This window comes from Fringilla coelebs (genome assembly GCF_963513975.1).
Source record: "Fringilla coelebs genome assembly, chromosome: 3".
In the NCBI taxonomy this organism is placed as follows: Eukaryota; Metazoa; Chordata; class Aves; order Passeriformes; family Fringillidae; genus Fringilla; species Fringilla coelebs.
In genome coordinates, this window is record NC_140030.1 from 19,556,001 (window position 1) to 19,578,355 (window position 22,355).

The following is a 22,355-nucleotide window of genomic DNA, read 5'->3' on the forward strand; positions in this document are numbered from 1 at the left end:
GATTTATCTGAAATCAAAAAGCTTTCACCAGGCTCACGTTTGCAGCTGTTATTAAAAGTCTTTGTCACACTTGTTGTCTTTCAGAGTTTATACAATTTTATATATGCTTTATCACATTTATGTTTTCAAAGAATTAGGTATCAAATCCAGTAGTTGTACTGCTACACAACGGTAGCAGTGTTGCAATGCATGCCTTTAATTTCCAGATAAATGAATGCTAAGAAAAAATGAAATTAAGAAGTAAGATTGCATGCTTCCTTTTTGAAGTAAATACAAATTTATAACAAAATGCCATAAATAAGAATGCCATGGTGTGGTAGCAGAATATCATGAATGTCTTTACTGAAAAATAACAAAGCAAAAACATTCCAGGCTCCATTTTGCATACATTAAGAGGAATATACTGCTCTTGAAACAGGTACTTAAATCTAGAGTGAATCACCAATCTGAGTGTACAAGTATTGCTGAGCAGCTTGCTCATTTTCAACAAAGGCTACACTTAGAAAAGGAAATTATTTACAGGGGGAAGAAATGTCAAAGCCCTCGCTAATTGTATGGATGAATTTTCATACCTACATTACGAAGACCTCACAAATTGTTTTCTAATGCTGGTATTTAATGTATCAATTATGTGTTTTGTCAATCAATTTATCAATAAATGAATAATAAATCAGTATCTTGAGCCAGACAATCATTCTCCATACTGTTCTTCTGACCTACAGCACTAACATTTTAATGAGATCTAAGAAAGAGCAAAATAAATAAAGTAGCCCTGCAGTTCTTGATTTGCTGTTCTGTAAATTGAATAACTCTCACCAAAATATTGTTTCTATAGTAGTCAGCAAAACTGTTGAAGCAGGATGTTCAGACATTGCATCACTTTAAAAAAATACTATATTATTGTTACTACTCTACTACAATGATATTATATATTCAGTTTATCAGGGTCTTAATGTCAAATAATACAGACAAAAAGAATTATATCCAATATAATTTTAGGGGTTTTTACTTTCTTTCTATATATCTTTCTCATTGACTGGTTTATTTAATGGTCTTTTAGATTTCAGAAATGGAGAAAGAATTATTCAGTTCAACAAAATCTGTATGGAACAAAAGCAAACAAATGTTGGTACTTAATTTCAAGCTGTCTGCAGCAGTTTACTGGGTTAGTGAGATTTTAATGTGATCATAGCATGTGGGTGGGAATGTTAGCCTGGGATAAAAAATATTCTGTTTTTTTGATTGAAACATGCCATTTGAAGTTTTCAGGAGTGGTCACAAGGCATTATACTACAAAATGTCCCTTCTCGTCACTGTTTTCACTACTGTTTGAAAATTACCCATATATCATTGACATATTGTTAAGTTTCTAACATGCTCTAGTACACTTTCCAAAAGTTCCTGTAAGAAGAAAATGAGCAATGGCACTCATTACAAGAAGATAAAACAAGTAACTAATAAAATGTAATTCAATCATAGCAGATAAATGAAAGTTCTTATTTGCACTTATTGTTTTCCTGCAGCAATAAAGCATCTAGATGCTGCAATAACTGAAATTTAATGTGTTAAATTTAATAAACAGTCAGTAAATTTTGTATATAGTACTTTTAGTTAAATACTTATGAAAAGTAAATGATGCAAAACACTCAGGAGGGAATTGCAGAAAGAAAATCAAGTAGATGTCTATGTATGACACATCAGAACAGACAGATACAGTTATGTAATTAAAGTGGGATAAGAATCTACAAGAGATGCCAGACTGACCTGCAAGTTAAGAACCAGAGTCATACCATGAGGCACACTGGAACTACAACAAATTAAGAAAGCAAAGAGAAGTACATCTTGAGGCATCTTATATAATTTTGGGGGACCTTTTCCAAAACAAGTGGTAGATGGTATATTTTGAAGAGAGCAGCTATTGGGGCAGGACCGGGAGGGGGGACAAGCAGTCCTTACACATACATAAAGTTTAACTAAAAGTAAAATAAAAATAAAAAATAAGATTGTAATGCTGTAAGTTTTGATATATTACATTACTGTTTTCCATCGTGCATCAGTTGCATTCAGTTATGTCTGAATGGCTACTATTCAAAACAAAATGTTCTAGAGACCAAAGCATAGAGGAACTTAGAAATTATGTCACAAGTGTTCTTTGTGCTTAAGTTCAAGAACGAAATTTATAACTCCAAGCTGGGCACAGTTTGAACACCACAAATAGCAACATATCCACACCATGCTGAAGGGAACTATGAAGATAGGTTTGAACCTGAATTCATGCATCATCCCAGGCATTGTCTGCCTTGTCAAAATTTAGATTACAAGTCCTTTTGGGTAGTGATAAAGATTTCTACTCTTTGTTTGCTTGTTTTAAAAGGAGGCTGGCAAATTGGACCTGATGTCTCTCACCTTTACTCATTACAGCCTTCTTATTCAAGTTAGTGTCCAAAGCACAAAACTCTCTCTTGAAGACAGCTACAAGTAAATTGCCTTACTGGTTATGCATTCTTATATTATAGCAGATCAGTAGCATTATTTATGCAGCAGGAACTAAGCAAACTAACGAAAAATGCAAAACTCACATCCTTCACAACTTTTTTTTTTTCTTTTATATCTGCTTTGTATTTTAGCAGTATTACAACAAGAAGTGGAAAAACAAAGAAGAAACTATTTCAAACTATAGCTGTATAACTCACAGAGCATATTTACCTCACAGCACTGCATATCAGCTGACTGGGGGTTTAAAAGCTCAGTGTTTTTAAGTGATTGTTCTTCTGTTAAAGTTTTTTCAGTTGAGGATTTGATGTGCCAGAAAAAGTCTCTGAAGCAAATCCAGGCAATTTCATTAGGAAATAAAAGCTGTCCTCCTACATAAATAAAGCGAAAAAACCAAAGAAGATCTCAATTCTATCTCTATCTCTATCTTTATGCTTAAAGGAATTTAGTCTTGCTCCCGTTCTACAGGTGTAAGTTGTAAAATTATAGTCTTCAAGAATCTAACTTTTCCAGACTAACCATGAGGATTAAGCAATTTTATTCCTATATGTTATATTTTTAGAAACATTTTTCTCTTTTTTGAGAAAAAAAATAGAGAGAAAGAGAAAGGAAGAAAAAATGCTCTTTCACAAACAGGGTTTCTTGTATGCTGCAGGATGAAGCCAGGCAAACATGTTTATGGCGCACCTGCAGCAGCAGTTCTGCTATGAGGAACAATGAGAAAACCCTTCATACTTGAAAAGCTTATTATATAGAATTATGATTTTATAATTATCCAAAAGAGAGTAGAAAAGAGGATTCTGAAAAACTTATTACCCTACCCTCTCAAGAATGCAGTAGACCTGATACCTATTTTGTTTTTAAAAAATGCTTCCTTAATATTCTCAGGACCTCTGCTATAGTGGAGGCTGCCTATTTTCTCTAAGTAATCTATTCTAGCACTTTATTCTCAACTGAAGCATGAATCAGCCTCACTATAATCACAATTATTGCCCTATCCACTAAAGACTCAAATGATTTTCACCTTAGAGTGGAAGAATTAAATAAACTTACTCAGTTCACAAATGGAGCAAAAATCCACGAAGAAGGATATGTAGCTTGTGCGGCCATCATTCTTTGTTGCTTTTCACATGTTATTCTCAGAGCAAAAAGTTATCATTATTGAATATTTCTTTAATACTTCTGTATTTTTTCAGCCTGTCCACAGAGGCCACAGAAAAGCCCTGGTCAATGCCTTTTCAGAAACACAGTGCACAAAAGCAGAGGCAGTATTCCTGCCAAGTCCTTACAGCAACAGGAACACTTAGATGTTCTGCAGTAGCTGGCTTGGGTACAGCCCACAATACCTGCCTTTCTCAAAAGCCACAGGCAGACATGGCAGTTCTGGCATGCAGGTGAGCAGCCAGCCTGGCCTGATGTTAAACTGACAAGGTAACAGCGTCAGAAACTGCTGGACATCGCTCATGATGTGAAGGGAGGTGCTGGCTGGAAGCTGAAGCCAACAAGGGGGTAAACATCAATAAGGGGGTAAACCAGAAGGTGAAATACACTAAAAGAAAGTGCATAATGGGTGAAGACTGCCAAAAGATAATGAAAAAGAGGACTGATTTGCAGACAGCTGTGGTGCTATCACCGATTAAGGCTGAAATAATCAAATGAGCATGTGGAATTCAGAAAAAATAAGGGCCAATGGAGAAGCAGTAAAGTGTGGGTGAATTCCTTATTTGCAAGGGGAAAAGGGGGAAAAAAGGAATATTAGGTATAACAAAGGAATTCAAGTTTTTGGGGTGTCTGTTGGTCAACCCTGTACCTGATTACAGCATGCTGATGTAATAATAAACCGTCATAATAAACCATAGTAATATGTTCTTTAAAAGGAACCTGTTGTTTTTCATATTATGTCTGACTGGCCTCTGCAGACAGCATCATCTCTGAGTTCTAGTAAAACAAAGGATGAACCAAAATTTTCTAAAAGAATTTATCCCTCCCCCAGATAACCATCAAGCATTTTGCAGTAAAAACCTCTTCAGATTTTCCCAGTCTTTTACATATACTTAATTATTCTTGCATATATGCCATGTCCTAATTGGCTTCAATCCTGGTTTTCAGACTCACTTTTCAATACAGCAAGACCATTCATATGTTTAACATGGTGTTTTAAAGCTTAGTGTCTGCAAAATTAGTAGGCTTACTTTTGCTAATGCACCATAAAGGCAGTATTCAAGGGAACTAGATCCAGGTCACCTCTTCAGAACTTCTAGTCAATATGTCAGTTTTGAAAGTGAACCATCTATACCTAATATTGGATTATCCAACAAAATCTGTACAACCAAATCCATATAATACTTGTTTAAAATATTTAATGTCATAAGTTGTCAAAAACCTTGCTAGAATCAAGATATGTTGCAGCAACATCTTGTCATACATCCACAGGATTTGTTATATATTCACAAGAGAAAATTAGATTGGTTGTCATGATTTGTTATTGAAAAATCCTTTAGGGCAGTTATTTGTCATCCTTCTGCTCCACACAGGTATTTTGTTTATTTATTTCAAATTTCTTTACAGGGATTGAAGTCAAATTGAGTAGTATCTAATTGTCCAATTTCTCCTTCTTTATTCCATAAGCAATAATAATTTTGCCTTTTCCTAATGTTTAGATATGTCACTTGGCAGACACAAATCCCCTGAAATAATAATGATAAAAGTTTAGGTCTTAAAAACATAAAAAACTATCCAGCAAACAAACAAAAAACCATTGCAAGTATTTTTATCTGTACAGAGATAGAATTGGCTAATTTTACTTTCATAAAAAATAAAAATCAATCCAGCGGTATGTATTTTTTTGAAAATTGAGTCCCAAATCTAACAAAGTAACAAGTGCTTTCAAATCTCTAGCATATTATAATAAACGATATCAAGCAAAAACAGAAGTTATGATGCTTAGATGCTGTGTGTTTCATCATTGACACAGGTTACATAGACATTTAGAACCAGAGCTTCAGCAGTGCTACCTATTTAATACCTTTCAAATTTGTGTAATCCCTGAATATTTCTTAAAATCTTGTCATCCTTGACTTGGAGTAATTATCATGACAAGTCCTTGTATAACTAGAACTCGCCAAACAAGTTCCACAGATAGTGTGGGATTTTAGCGTTGGTGGAAATAATTTCCAATAGGCAGTTTAAATGCAAACACCCTACTTTGGTGGGAAAAAGGAATTTAAAAGTGTGGAAGTAGCCAGACCAATTAACTTCATGACCTGGTACTGTCAATATAAATTGATGTGTTTAACAATATTGATATGTTTAACAATATAAATATATCAATAATTACTACAAGTTCTACTACCTTGCCTAATACCTCTAACTTTGGGTCATAGACACAGAGCAAAGTCATAGAATCAGAGTCATAGAATATTTTGAGCTGGAAGGGATCCACAAGGATCATCAGAGTCTAAATTATGGCCCTGCACAGGCTAAGAATCACACCATATTTGTTTGACATCTTTTGGCAAAGAGACCCATAAATAAAGCTGGTTTAGACCCAAGGACCAAAATCTTAGTCCTTTCCCTTTTTCTTTATTTAAATGTGTACAGAATTCATTATGTTCTGGAGATTCAGTTTGCAAAAAAAAACAAAAAACAAAACAGTCAGAGGCAATATAAAAGACAAAGAAAGAGAATAAAGCCAGGTTTAACAAAGTAATTTTTTGCATTCTTGATAACCTTGAAGCCTAGTTTTTTAATGGCCTAAGAAAAACAGAATCTGAAAGAAACCTATCCACAGCCAACCTTCTCCCTTTATGAAAGATTAAGTTGGACTCTAAAAGCAATGAAGAAAACTCACCCCAGGCAACACAGTAATGAAACTCTAAGGACCTGTTTAATTCTTCAGGAATGTCCACCCTCAAAAGGAAAGATAAATTTGCAGCTATCACAAATTTTACTTCAAGGCAGTTCTTCAAGTTACCTTCAATCTCTTAAGGTTATCTTTTCTCTAAATTTTAAATCAATTGCCTTAATAAGAGCTATTCAGGTCTGCACAAACATTATGTAACTGACACTAATAGGCTCCATTAATCTAGGCCAGAAAAAATACTCTTCTTGCCAAATTTTATATGATGCCTTTGTGGTATATATATCTGAGAATTCACATTTTGATTGCTTTTAAAGCAAATTTTAACAGGGCATATAAATTCGGTGTTGATCACAATTGCTCCTTCAATATTTTTATGTTTTCTAGTTTTGTTTTCTTGATCTGCCCAAATTCATTATAAACTTTTTTTTTCTCAGTTTTTGGCAGAGAACAATCCAAAGTTTGTTGCTGTCATTTGTACCTTAAATTTTCAACTTTCAACTAAAATTAAGGTCCTAATTGGTCTTTTCATACTTGGAATGGAAAAAGTGAGATAGATTTGTACTGCCTAACTTTAGGGACCTACTTTGGATGGTAGGCTGAGGCAAGTCAAGATTAGCAAAAGTGACTCCTCTAAAGGATGATTTAAAGCACTGATACCAAGTTTCACACTTGAACATCTCTCTGGAACAGAACACATTTCTGCACTGATCATTTAGGCAGTTTATGGAGACTACTCTATTAATTTAGGAAATCAATTTATGTATCTAGTGGTATGTATATAGTTGCATGATTGTCTCCAAAAGTTTTTGAAAACTGAGGGAGAGTATGCCTTTTTTTTTTCAACTGCACTCATTATGTGTGCCCAAACTGATAAGGAAAAAACTTTGAATAGTTACTAAAGCACTTGCAGTAGACAGTTAATCCAATAAAAGATATCCAAATCCAATACCTTTTCCCCTGGCATTCATAATCACCTGTTTTTTATGTTGGTTTAATTAATAATTAAAAGCCATGACAAAGAGAGCAATTAAATCACAGAATTATAGAACAGTTTGGGTTGGAAGGGAGCTTTAAATGTAATGGAGGTCAACCCCACTGCAAAAAGCTGGCACATCTTCAAATAGATCAGATTGCTCAGAGCTCCCTAACTTGACCTTAAATGTTTCCAGGGATGGGGCATGCACCACCTCTCTGGGCAACCTTTGTCAGTGCCTTACCGCCCTTAATGAAAGAAAAACTTTTTTATGGCTAAACTAAATCAACACTCTCTCAGCTTAAAATTAGTACCTCTTGTCCTATTACAGTATGTTCTGCTAAAAGCTTGTCCCAGTCATTCTTATAGGCCCCCTTTAGATACTGAAAGGCTTCAATAAGGTCACACTGGAGCCTTCCCTTCTCCAGGCTGAACAGCCCCAGCTCCCCCAGTCTCTCCTCACAGGAGTGGTGTTCCATCCCTCTGATTATCTTCGTGGCCCTCCTCTGGATCTGTTAGAGCTGGTCCATGCCCTTTTTATTTTGGGAGACCTCAGGTAGAGAGGTCTCACAAGAGCAGAGTAGAGGGGCAGAATCACCTGTCCTGACCTGCTGGCCACTCTACTTTTGATGCAGCCCAGGACACTGTTAGTTTTCTGCTCCCCAAGTCCTCCCTGCCCTTCAAGTGCCTTACCACAACTTCTAGGAGGATCTGTTCCTTGATCTTCCCAGGAACATGGATGAGGCTGACAGGCCGGTAGTTCCTGGGTTCCTCCTTTCTATCAGTTTTAAAAGTGGGTGCAATGTTTCCTCTCTGCTTCTCACCAGGGGCTTCACCTGACTCCTACAACTTCGCAAACATCATGGAGAGTGGCTTGGCAACTACATCAGCCAATTCCTTAGGACTCTGGCATGCATCTCGTCAGGACCCATAGACTTGAGCGTGTTCAGGTTCCTGAAGTGGTCACAAATCTGATCTTACAGTGGGAGGGACTTTGCTCTCCCATCCGTGATCTTGCAGTCCATCCACTAGTCAGTTTTAAAAATGATTAGATGTGTATATGCAAGCTCTACAAATTTTCCAACAATGTAATCACACAAATTTAAAAAATTGGATAATATAATGGAAATCTTACCTGGTCAGAGGGAGAACAGCATTTATTTGCCATTTTCATCTATGAAAGAGAGAGGGAAGAACATATAGAGTTATTGATATGCTGAAGAGTTTCTGTGATGGAATTAGCATTGATTGACTTAGTTATTGAATACTATATTAATACTTCCAAATTATATTTGTAAGAAATTTTATCATTCAGTGCTTAAACAGTAGATTTTTATTATTATAGCGAATTTGCAAAACCAAGGACTTGAAAGACAAAAGATTTTAATCAGTTTTCCTTAAATACCTCATAAAGATTTGCATTTATGAATTTAGCTTTGCCAGTCTGAGTGGAAATACTATACTGTACTGTAGACATCTCACTTAGGTCTCAGTTAAACAATTGCTTAAGCAGATTCTTAAATGACATCTGCAATTAAGTCCTTGTGACCATGGAGTGTAAGATGTATTTAAAGATGAAATGAAAATTGCAAGGGCTTTCCTGTGTGTTTACTCTTCAAGACAAAATTTTTCCTCTTTGTTTAGATAATGAAGAGTTTTGATAATTTTGACTTTTCTCTGGCAGTCATAGTCATATGAGTGGAGGACAAATACTGACATATATACTACACAAACACTTTGAAGTGTAACATTTTTTAAAGTGCAATTTTATGAAGTGTAGATAAGAATTTAGAAAGAAATATATTAGAGTGTAAAACCAGACTTTCCTACACGCTAGGGGTAAGCTGAAAACTGTCCTAGAGTTGATGAGTACTTCCAAAGGACCTTGTTGTCAAAAAGCTTGTTTTATTAGAAATGAAAAGCTTGTGATGGAAGACAAAACCCTACACCTGTGAACAGGGAAAACTACCATTGCCATAGGAAACGAACAGAGAATTCCAGGGCTGTTGCTTGTATCCTGGGCACACCAGATTTGTAAGATCAAATCTGTGGATGTAACTCATATTAATATGGTGATGCCATTGACTGCTGTGGTGGGTTGACTCTGGCCAGTAGCTGAGGATGCACACAGCTGCTCACTCCCTCCTGCCTACCAGCAGGAAGGGTGAGAGCTTGGGAAAAGCAAAAGCAAGAAAATTTCGGAGTCAGGATGGAAAGAGCTTAAATGAAAGAAACAAGAAAAAATCAAGTGATATGAATGCAATCACTCTGTGCCTCCCACAAGCAGTCTTCAAGCAACAGCCATCTTGGAAGACAAACCCACACCTCCTTTCTCCACGATGCCATTTCAATTGCTGAGCACAATGGTGTGGAATATCTCTTTGTCCACTTTCAGCCAGCTAACCCATCCATGTCCCTTCCTAATTCCTTGTTCCATCCTCTGCTGAGGTGGGTAGGGTATGTCAGAGGGAGAAAAAGTCAAAGCCTTCATTCCATACAAGAACTGTTGAGCACCAATCAAAACACTGGTGTGTTATTAACGCTGTTCTAGCCACAAATACAAAACACAGCACCTGCTGCTATGAAGAAAGCTACCCCCATCCCAGCCAGACCCAGTACACCTGTAGGGGTCTACAGACTTTGTGCTGTGGTAATGACACAGGCCTCAGGATGTGTCAGGATTCATACACACACACAAACTCTTGCACCTAACAGAGGACAATAAGAAGTCATTGCCCTCCACAGAGTGAAGTGTCTATGACCATAAACAAAATGACCTTAGGAAAAAAGGCAATGTGGAGGAGTGGGATGACAACAGGAGTCTTGACTGTATGGACAGAGGGTGATAGCAATGCCCAGGGCTCTAGTCAGTCCTAACCTATCATGGGCCATTAGGGTTTCTTCTCCCTCACACACTCACTTTTGCAGCCCTTTGGAACTGAAGTGTGCAGTTAAATGGTGCAGGTGTGCTGGGGGTGACTGAGGGCCTGGGGTAGAGGTGGCCAAGCTGCTGGGAGCCTCGGGCATCAGCCAGGCCTGGCTGTCACCTTGGGCTGTGTGTTGGGAGATCCTGCCAGGCTCCTGAAGTCCTCCTGCCAGCTCCCAGCCACCCTAGAGGAGGAGCAGGGACTATCTGTGGGTCACTGGCTGCAGGGCTGGCACCCACAGCTTAGCACAGGCAGGGAGCAGCCAGGAGGATGGAACTGAAATTCAGCTGCTGACTGGACAGAGGGGCCCCAGCAAGGCTCCTGGCAGGTGATGCACACAGGTGTGCCCTCCTCAGCCTGGCACGACTGCAGGGCTGCACTGTGCTGGAGCTGGCCTGGAGCACTGGCTGGGAGAAGAGTCTCCCACGGGGCCCCATCAGTAACAAACCAGCTGGAACTCAGGAACCTCACTCTGTAACTTGGTTAAAACAAGTTGGTGAAATGGCCAGTGTGGCAGAAGGAAGCAGTCACCAGTCTGATTTGGTGGTGGGCTTAATCCTGCTGGAAGAGCTGTGCAGGACACGATGAAAAGTCACCCGGAATACTTCAACGTCAGTAGAAATGCTGATACACCCTGCCCACAATCAAGTCCAACCTTTCTCTTATGCCTCAGACACAAATAAATACACAAAGTAACTACATAAAAGCCATGTCAGACACACAGAAAATATAATTTCCTTTCAGGTGTCCAAACCCATACTCAATAATAAGATTACTATAGCACAAACCAGTGCAAGTAAATGGGTTCAGAAGTGCCTGGAAAAAAGTGGGTCAGACTGGCTATGACTAGGTTTTCTGTGCCAAGCAGGGAGAATATTTTGAAGAGCACCCTAATAAACAGCTCAGCTTCCCACTGGAAAGGATAATAGGGAAGAATGCTTTGGACTCCACAGCTGTTCACTGCACAGGGAACTCATTCCCTGTTCCAAGCAGGATGGCTGCAGCCCTGATGTAGCTGTGGGGAGAGGAAAAAGATCTGCTTCTATATCGTATTACATCCCATCGTCACGGGGCTGAGAAGCATGAACTCTTCCCTTCACCTGGCACCTCATGTGCCCTTCACATGTCTCCACAGCTGGTGCAGACAGGCAGGAATACAGATGGGATACATTCACCTTGCTGGCACTGCATGAATTCTCAGTATAGAAGTGCGAGCTGGACACAGCAAGGGAACTAAAACAAAAAACCTGGGTCTGCAAAGACTGCAGGCTTCTTGGAAAAGGAACTATTATGCAAATTGTAATTCCTATGCTCTGTTCTAAATGGATACATACAGGGCAGGAACTAAAATTATTCAGAACCATTTACCTAAATCTAAATGCCTCCCAGGCTGGGATTTATTTCACATATAATATACCTTTGCTCTCTTTCAAGAAAACAGTGCAGGCTCTTTGACAGACACCTATTTTTTTCCTAGCTGTATTAGTATCCTATGTGACTGCTTATTGCTTGGCCAAATTTAGGGGACGTGGGTCCTATCCCTACTGACTTCCCTTTACAACCTCTACAGTATGAACTGTGGTACTTTCAACTGGAAATTTTGCATTTAAAACAACAAAAAAGCAGCAGTGAAGAAATATTATGCATTCTCACCCTGGGAATAGAACTGTTTGTATAATCATTGAGATAGTCGAATTTGTATACTTCTTCCTACACACAAGGATTTTTATTTCCATCTACATGTACCCCACAATCTGCTGTGTAAAGAAAGCAAGACCTTCTCAATCTTCTTTCTTCTTTTTAATGTTTGTTTAAAGCTCATATTTCATGTCTCCCCCTATTATAACAGACATTTCACACAACTGCAATACAAAACATCCCCAGATATGTGTTTACATGAAGAAATAAAACAGAAGGTTTACAGACTGTGACATATACAATTAAAAAAAGATGTCATGGGCATAAATGTGATCTGGATTCATAACCCTACTTTAATATCAAATTTTAAGTTTCTACCATCATCCAATGAAACTTCTGGAATGATTTACAAAAATCATAAATAATGTTTAAAGTGGAACAAGAGCATCATAACTTGTTCTCTGACCTGCTTATGACCTACTCATTATTTACAATTATTTTTAAATAAATAACACCATTAGAATTTACTGTGAAAAAACACAAACCCTTGAGAAATTTTCATATATATAAGAAACAAATCTCTATAATGTAAATGAACTGACAGCATTACCTTTAGGTGCCTCTACTGATTATGACTGAAATTATGCTCAGTGCTATATCTCAAAGACAATAATTAAGATCCATGAGAAAACCTGCATATATCTTATAGCTGTCAATCTGAATGGTGAAAAACAGAGAAAAATATAAATTATCCCAAAGACCTTTCTCCCAAAAATTCATAGCCATTACAGCACTGTCACTTCAGCCTACAAAGAGCCCTTCAGCTGAAGAAATTAAGAACAGGAGCAGTGAGAAGCACAGGCAAATTAATTAATTTCCTGTGCTTCATGTTTAATCATGGAAGATTCACTGCCAGTTTCTGCTGCCCATCTTCCCTCAGTTTTTTCAACTGCACCTCCTTCTGCAAGAAAAGAGGTGTACGAAGAAATAAATCTGAGGTGCTGATTCACCTGCATTTATTTCTGCCAAGGACAAATGTAAAAAGCTTTGAGAATATTGAAAATGAGGATTGAATGACAAAGAAAGATGATAGGGTAGTTTCATGCTGGTAGAAAAGTATGTGAAAAAACAGAATATGCACAGAGAGATGAATAATTTGGGGCAAGGGTCCTCAGAAATGCATGTTGCTTGTAAAGCTGACTGTAACTAGGAGATTTTCTGAGCTAAGCATACAAAGCATGTATCAGCAATGAGGGCTGAAAAGACACTCTTACATTTTTCTCCACATTGCAGCATTCCCTGTGCTCCTCTGTTATCTAAGAATTGAGTCCAGGCTGGTACCAGAATCATTATTTCTCATCTACCAAGTAACATTCTTTAAATATGAACAGGGGCAGCACTCCTATGCAGTGACAAGTTCTCACATCTCCACTGTTGAAAGATGACTCCTCCTCTACACTTGATCCCCAGAGAGCTTGCCTTTGTACAGAAGTTAGATGTTTCAGTAGTACTTCAAAGGATTAGTCTGACATTAGCAGAAGTGTCACATTGTGGCAGAGCTATTTTTGCACTACCTACACTAGGACTGTCTCCTGATATCAGCAGGAGATCTGACAAAGAACTACTGAACATGACTTTATTAGGGTAAAATAAAAAGAAAATAAAGTACATTAGGGTAAAGTGATACAGGAAAGATTGGGTGCATGGAAAAAAAAAATCCCTATTAGGAGCTCTTTAAGAATTAAAATTCTAAAATAAATTATTCAAAATGTCATGCAAATATGTAGGACAACAATGTATGTAAGAGTTACACAAATAGGCACAGTTTGAGTAAGAATGACTAAGGTGGGAGAAAAGTTGCTAAAGTCATGAAACAATTACCAGCAAAACAAAATGTAAAAATGTGTGGAAGTAAAACATAATTGGTAAGTATTGCTTTAAAACTTAGTAATAGCTCAGGTAAAGATGCTGACATTATGCCAACAGTGTTAGCAAAAACGTCCATTGTGATCATGTACCTAGCAATTAATTTCCATACTGAGATGATGGTGTGGGACAGAATAGGAAATCAACAGTTTTAACTATTTGGAGAAGCAACTGAACTTCGAGTCAGCAAGTACTCATGAAAATAACCCAAAACCAGATAAGGAGCTCTCTGAAACAATTTCTGAATGAGTAATGATTATCTTTTGTCCGGGAGAATGGGGAGACATCTTACAGAAGTGAAGAAATGCATTAACAGGAAGAAGCCCTGAAGGAATTACAGATTCATTCCCCAATGTCAGTGTCAGAGGTAGGATAAGAAAAGAATAATTTTTTAAATTGTAAGACTAAGGTAATCAAAAGGATTCCAAATCGACTTCCAGGAAGCTTGATTCAAAGGCCCTGTCCTAAGCACTGTGGAGAGTGGTCTGTGTTTTCTTGCTGCTCAGAGGCACAGAGCTGTCCAGCCTTCTGCTGTACTCCACCCTCTCAATCCCCATCTTAAACACAGTTTGCAACAAAAGGGATTCTCACTGACTACTGCATCTCCCTTTCTGATGATCAATAATTAAATAAATGCTCTGGCTTGACTTTCCAGTTGTACACAGGCTGCATGCCTGACAAAACCTGTAAAGCTACTGTCCAAACAAAAAATTTACATGCTTCTCATATGAGCTGCATAAAGTTTACTTTGTAACTCACTAAGAACACAAAACATGGATATTCATCATCACGGTTGTTTCTCAGACCCTTCTTGGGAACACCAGATGGACTACTTTGTTGACAGAGTTCACTAGTATTAGATAGTGGAGAAGACTAAGAAAGTCCTCAGTTTATAATAAAATATTGCTGCTGACAGGTCACAGCACAGTGAAGATACTGTGTCAGGACACATAATTACTGCACATAGTCCTTTGAAAAAAACTGACTAGCATCCTATGACTAACAAAAGCTGTCCTCATTTATTTTTATTTTTATCCACTTATATCATTGGAGTGGCTTGTATTCAGTAAATTTCTCTAGAAAGAAAGAAAAAAAAAAGGCTTAGTAACTATGAATTGGAATTGCTCTAGAAATATTAGCATCCACTTTCTTAGAATTGTTACATAATAATACCCTGTACATTATGTGAGTCACTAAATAGTATTTAAAAAGAATACATCATAAGCAAAATGTCTGATTTTGACAAAGAGATTGTTTAAGCAATTGAATATTTAAAAAGAATTAATGGAATAAATGAATATTTTAAAAGAATTAATGGAATAAATGAACTATTATGATCAAATGTGATTCATGTAGCTTTTGAAGAATAGGAAAACAAATTAAATATTAAGTCCATTTTAACCAACAGACTTAAAGATTTATGTTGAGATTTAATACAAATTCTACACAATATAATCTGGAGACCTAAGCAACAGTTCATTAAGGGTACAAAGCACAAATAAAATTCAGGCCACTAAATCATAATTTACTAAAGAAGTTAACAGAATCTGTACATGTAGAGAAAGAAAAGATTAAAACCTGCACAGGCAATTCATTCAGGGACAGCTGTGCTATTGTATTTTCATCACTGAACTTTATCATTTCGTAAAGACAAATATACTTTCAAAATTGTACATTATCGAGTTCCCTATTTAGCTTCATAGTTAATTCCATAATAATCAATGTTTTTAGCTGCTCTTTGATGGAATAATAAATGTGCTGTCCCAATAGTAATTTTCTGTTTCTCTGGGGATTAGTTAATATTTCTGCAAAGGCAATTGTTACTTAGTAATTTACAGGAGTAATTTAAAGTAGCATAAGCATCTTTTTATCTAGGAAGTGAGATGGAACAACCTGGCCTTAAATAAATCAAATCTTAGACAACTTAGAGATGTAAAACCACTGTCCAGTAAGTCTCAGTAAATCATTCTTTACCAGCTACAGAATTTTCACATGCTTGTTTCAAAATCAACAAATGCTAATTTCAAGCACAGTTTAATTACAAAAATGTGAAAAGGAAATATTTGGCCATGTTAAAGCTATGTGAAATGACCAGTATGGATACATATATTGCCCTAAAAATCTTTAAAACAATAAACATAATCTGATTTTCTATTGGTTTCTGTTCTATGCTAACACTGCAAGCCTTGAAAACTTCTTGCTATTTTTGATCAGGCAAGCTCTCCCTACTTTGTCCTTTCTCCTTTTCCTCCCCATACACAAGCATTTTATATATTGTATTTAAAGCTGAATTGTTTTTTACCCTTTGAAAACTAGAAATAACTTTACAATAGCATAAACAAGAAAATATGCGGAAAGTAACATACATTTTGAAGTGTCAAATCACTGATGTTAGTAGACATTGCTCTCAGCCAGTCAGCACTCTCCTGGGCTGTATAAAACTGAAGTATCCCAGTACTAACTCCATCGAGTGCCAGCACTTCAAATGCATTAGATCTGCAGTAAGAAGAAATACATCCGTAAAGGAAGATTCGTCAGTTGTCTGAAACTGCCCGATATTTATCAGTGTTCAAGTGATTTTTATGCCTTTTGACAAGTTTTTGAGTGTTTAATTTACCAATCAATAGAAAGGCAACAAAACCAAGGATAATAGGGCAGTACCAAGAGTAACAGATACAATAAGTACTTTCTCTGTACCAATATATACATGTGCTGATGATAATTTACTTCCCCTGGGGTTACGTATTATGTTCATAATTATTGAACTTAAGGTAGTGTATTCAGGAAATAAGAATTGGGTCTTTGTGAAAAAAAAAATAGTGTGTTTTAAAACCAAAATGCCAATTTTATTTATTGCATTTTGGCTTCATTTACTGGGAATGTATCAAGATTCAAAGCACTGTCTTCCCTAGCTTTCATTTCTTGGATTCCTAAACTTTTTTTATGTAGCATTCAAAGCAATGCTTACTTCAAGCACTTTTATGTCATAGAAATTTTAAAAACCTTCTTAGAAGTTTCTTCAAAAATTTTCCTTAAATAGTCTTCTCAAAACAGCATTGGCACAGGCTAATGTGCAACTTCATTTTATTAACTTTTAATGCAACTTTTATGCATTTATAGCTGCTTTATTCTGCAAATGCCAGTGCTTTCCCTTCCTCACTATCTGCAGTAAATTAGGCACTGCGTATGTACCTTTGAAATCCCCTGCATCTGCATGCTGGTGGGATATGCTTTTTTTTAACTCTTAAAATTTTCCAATAGGAACCACAAAAGCTCATTAAGTAGTGGCATGGAAGTGCACTGTTCTAAATTTTAAAAAAGTGACACACAATAGTTGCAGTAACTAAACTTCAGAAAGATAACAAGATTATTTAAATGCCTATGATTGCCAGGAGAATTAGATTTTAGTTATATCCTATTGTGAAAGACAATTATAATTAGCTCAATGATTTTGCATATGTTTGTTTTGTGTATAATATGGAGAATATCACCACTACCTCCTACATTTGTAATTTAGATATTTATACTTATATGCTTTATTGCCCCATTTCTGGTACCAACCCAGAAGAAAGCCAACTACTGAATCAGAATACTCCTCTGTGAAGTTGCTGAGTCTTCCTGGGGTTGTCTGATCGAAAGTGTAGTCCTCTACTGCTTAATTGATGATATTTGTAAACATTCAAAATGACATATAGAGGTTAATGGGCAGGTATTCATTCCTGACTTAGTGAAAAAGTTTTTAACCTAACCTTTGTAATTTGTAGGGAGTTTGATGGTGAACATGAATTCTGAACTCTATATACTTGCTAGGAAAGGTAACATGAACTACCCATCATACACAATATAAATAAGACAATCTATCTGAATAGATATGTGTGAGATGCTTTGCTTTTAAAGGAGTTGTAAAGCACCATATCTGCTGTTTGCAAAAATTACCATGCTTGGCCTGAAGACTTAGATATGTATCAGCCAATTGCCCATTTTTCTTTCATGACTGAATAATCATGGGAACTACTAACACTTGATGGTAGTGGCACAATTCTGTGTCACTTTTATTCCAGTAATCTTTTTCACCGCTTCAGAAAGAAAGAAAAGATTTTTAAAAAATCCTTTTTTTACCTTCAAGTAAACTTAGCAAAATAATCACGCCCCAAACATAATGTTCATTTTACCTAAGGTTCTGACAAAGATCCCAACAGGGCTGTAATAAAATGACTTATGGTATGATCTCCTCAACATCCCACTGAGACAGTGAGAATCTGTCAGCCCTTATGCATTGATACACACTGGTGCCTGGAAACAGACTTAATTTAATGCTGTGAAGAGAAGCCCTTCACAATGCCCAGCTTAGATATCCCATTCAAATATCAAAGCCAAGATGCTAGGATCCTTACACAGCAAGAGGGCTGTCCAGAGCATTCAAGAGAGCCAAGCAATGGTATGTGCTCTCCAGGGAACCACAGGGTGTCTAGACACTAACTCAGCTTCTGCAGACACACAAAGACCTGAATGCCTAAATCCCAGTGGCAAAAAGTTCCCTAAGTGGCTCATGAAAGATCACAGAAGGGAACTCCTCAGTTAACAATTGAGGCAACCAAAATAGACAATCAAAATTTAAAAAAAACCCCTTTTATTATAAAAATTACCAAGTATCTTATCATTTGAAACAGGGTTCTGGTGATAGAGTGAATTACACTAAAACTCCTGTTCTTTATCCTTTTTAAAATATGGTGATCAATTACAGACAGTTAATAATATTCATTATTCATTTAGAGAACACTTCACTAACATGCTATTTGCACAGAATCAAATAGGGTGTGAGGAATCCTGCAAGTCTCTTAGTCCAGCCTCCTCATTAACTTTCTTAAAATGCAAATCTTTTCCACAGGAACACAAAAACTGGACACAGAGGAAGATACCTTAGGTGTGGCCTCAGGAATGCAAGTAGATGAGAAGAGATGAGAACAACCATTTTCGTTGACTTGTTATCTATGTTATTGCTAACACAGCCCCTTATATGGGACTTCATCACTGAAGCTGTGCTCAGCTGACTCCTGCTCCGTGGGGAGTCTGCCAGCATCCCCAAGCCCTGCCTGTAGAGCTTGTTCCCTTGTTCCAGCACACCGACACCAGGATATTCTTTTCCAAGGCTCAGCAAAAGAAGGGTGGTTCAAGGCTTCTGATGAGCCAGTGGTGGTCACATTATCTGGCACACGAGATTGAGACCTTTGGGACACTGCTGTCCCCACTGTGCTGGCTTGGCAGAAAGGTGGTTTTACCAGAAAGCAGTTCAGTGTAAATGACATAGGATAAAAAACAGCCAGGGCTTTCCAAACCTTACATATGCCCCTCATGATGTCTATGGTAGCAACACACTGTTTTTGCCCTGAATCCTAATCAACTTTACTATGATTATTTCTTGCTTTCAGTTACAAAAGTTTCTCTCTGAAGATCCCATTATATATTGATATTGTTCCATGTACCACACTGCGCTCCAAAAAGCATAGTGTGCAGAAGGCTACAAGTAAAAACAGATATCCAAACTAAAAATAAAAGCTTAACAAAATAAATCCTGAGGCTTTTGTTTTAAGTGAAACAATCAAAGCAAGCACCAAGATGGCACTGGAATTCATGAGAAAATAAATCCCGCAGGCTTAAATGACATGCATTTCCCTCTGCCATTTCCTCAAAACAGAGAAAAGAAAAAAAGAGAAAAAGAGACACAACAAAGCACCTACTCCTGTTAGCTGTCAAGGAGGAGCTTTCCATTTAATACCAAATAATAAGTTTGAAAGGTTTCAAGTGCTATAAGTTGCTGTAGGGTTTTTATTTTCTTTGTTGGTTTGTATTTCTTTTTTCCCTGAGGCCCTAAGATAATTTAAAAACACATACAGAGGAAATTTATACATCTTCTATTACTGAAGGTATGCGACTGACTACTGCAAGTAGAGCAAGAAATTAATATTTGCATTTCCTAAATACTAGAAATTTTTGTTGCACTGCCATCACATTTCTTACTTTGAGATTTGTCTCCCTATCTGAAAATTTGTTTCCTTCAAGCATTTCTGCTAAGGAGCATGAGGCACCATTTTCAATGCTCAGTGTTTTTCTATCTGACTTTCATGGTGAAATGATGAATAGATCTGCATTTCTGGTCTCTTCTGGAGTTTGTTTATGGCATTAATTTCTTGTAATAAAATAAACACTCTCTTTGTGAGCATGGCAGTCAGAATAACAGATTAGCACTGGTAGAGTTTATGTTCTCTTCTTGAAATTGACACCTTTAAACAAGTACTATTAATTAATATTAGTAAGGAAATTTTTCCATACAAGCAGTTTGCTACTATAGAGGTGTTAAATCCAAAGACTTTCCTAGTATAAAAAGTATTTTCAGTGCCAGCTGAAATGGAAGGAGCTGAACTTTTACTTTACTGGAGGCTAAGAATTCCAGCAAAGCATACATTTATATTTTTTAGTATCTGTGGCATGTGAAACCATCTCTTGTAGACTTATATAGGTATTTTATTATATAGATATTTCTACAAAAATCTAGATGTAGGCTTGACTGCAACTCTTTCACTTTTACTACCATGCTGATACAGACAGATGGATTTGATCAGCTTTGCATCTTCCCAGGTCCTGAATCAGTACTCCCTCCTGTTTGTATGATTTTTTTTAATGTTTGAGTTAGTTTTTATTGCTTTTGTTACAACATTTTCTTGTGGCTCATTTATAATACTACACGGCCCTCTTGCTAGAATGTCTACTTAGACTGAAGCTTTAAGGACTGTGGGTAGACCTGAGTGGAAATTCTCCAAAAGGAAGGATCAGAATTACTTCATCTTTTTGAAATGCCATGTTAGAAGTAATGGGATTTTTTATTGTAAATGTCACAGAACCTCGTACCTTACAAAATGTTTAAATGTGCGCATAGAACTGGACTATTGACAGAAACTACGTAGCTCAGAAGATATCAAAACATTAAATATAAACTTGATTGCATTTTGCATCTGTGGTTTTGGGGGGAACATTTTGATTCCAGTATTGTAACTTTTATTTTCATTAAACTTATAGCAACCAAATAAGATAACTGAAGTAACACTGACATTTATACTTCTACAGATATTTTCTAACTGACGTGTCAGAAAACTGTGAGAAAGTTCATTCAGTTTTGTAACTCAGTGAGATTGTGCTTAATTTCTAGATGTTTTTCAAAATGGCTTATTCAATTTCTAAGTTTTCAATTTATTTATCTAATTAAAGGCATTTTGTTAACTTACTAAAATGGTAAATGGAAAATAACATTCTTCAGAAAAAATCTGTTAAGAAACCAGTGAATGCATGAAAAAAATTAATAATACACAATACTTTGGAGTAATTGCAATGGTCATAATACCAAGAAATAGAAAAAAACCACCTAAATCTAATTAGGTTTTTTGTAATTGACACCACAGATACATGGGCTCATAGCTACTCGGCGTGAATTACTTTCATTCCACTCACTATTTCAGTCTCCCATATTTGAAATAAGCATTTTTTCTTCAGTCTCTAAACTCAAAATATTCAAGATATTCTAGGTGTTGGTCTTTTATTCAAAGCTTCTGTCAATAAAAATTATTATGCATTGTTACCAGTATCAACTGTGAGGACTAAAACCAGTTACCTGCGTTTCCCCAAATAACAATTCCATAACAAAAATGAAAGACTACAGTGCATGAACTGTGCTCCCCACCTTCTAAAAGACTACCTATCTTTACTTTTCTATCTTAAAAAAAAAAACCAAAAAAACCATGCCAAACTATAATATGAACCACAAATTCCTTTGGGTGAGAAAAACTCACTGGTATTATTTCTCTGTTAAGCTTGCATCACATTTATTGACCAATTCAATCCTCAACAGTCAAAAAATGTTTCTGTTGCCAACTAGCAATTAAGAGTATTCACAGCAATAGCATTCTCACTACATTTACATTACCTTACTTACAGAGAAAAATTACATTGATGGATTACTGAGGAGTCTAGAATATTAGAAGCAGTAGTGCTATATAATAAAGGCAAATGAAGAAAAAGTTATTGAATTGCTAACTAATCAAAAAGACTAATTAGCACGTTATATATACAAATATCTTCAGACAGACTCCAATCATATCAACAATGTGAAATACACGAATTCAAGGTGATTTTAGTAGTTAATACAAATTTTAATCTTCCATTGAGAACAGGAATGACATCTACTATGTTTCTTATCTTTCCTTTAAATATCCTGAGGAATTTTTTTTTTTTTTTGTTTTGTGGTATTGATAAACATATTTCACAAGCCCAGTGTGCAGTATTTTCAGCCATTCCTTTATACGGAAGGAAAATATTTATCCCATTCTCTCCTGTTTCTGTTAATACATATGGTGTTAACAGAATTTAAAATATATGAAAAAAATATTCTTGTGTCATTAAGTCATAGTCTAAAGACTTCCTGTGAAAAATACATTTAAAAGTCAAGTGAAATGAAAAGCCAAAGGCAAGTTGCCTTACTCTTCAC

General features: G+C 36.4%; 1 protein-coding gene across 1 annotated transcript in view; it reads right to left on the reverse strand.

Annotated features, from left to right (window-relative positions):
- SNTG2 (syntrophin gamma 2) overlaps positions 1-22,355 on the reverse strand; it is a gene marked incomplete at both ends in the record, with an annotated part of 222,831 nt that overhangs the window by 40,258 nt on the left and 160,218 nt on the right. The window contains 2 exons of the mRNA XM_084202591.1: positions 8,464-8,502; positions 16,186-16,315. Coding sequence (XP_084058717.1) covers positions 8,464-8,502; positions 16,186-16,315 — 169 coding nt within the window. The remainder of the gene's footprint in view (positions 1-8,463; positions 8,503-16,185; positions 16,316-22,355) is intronic.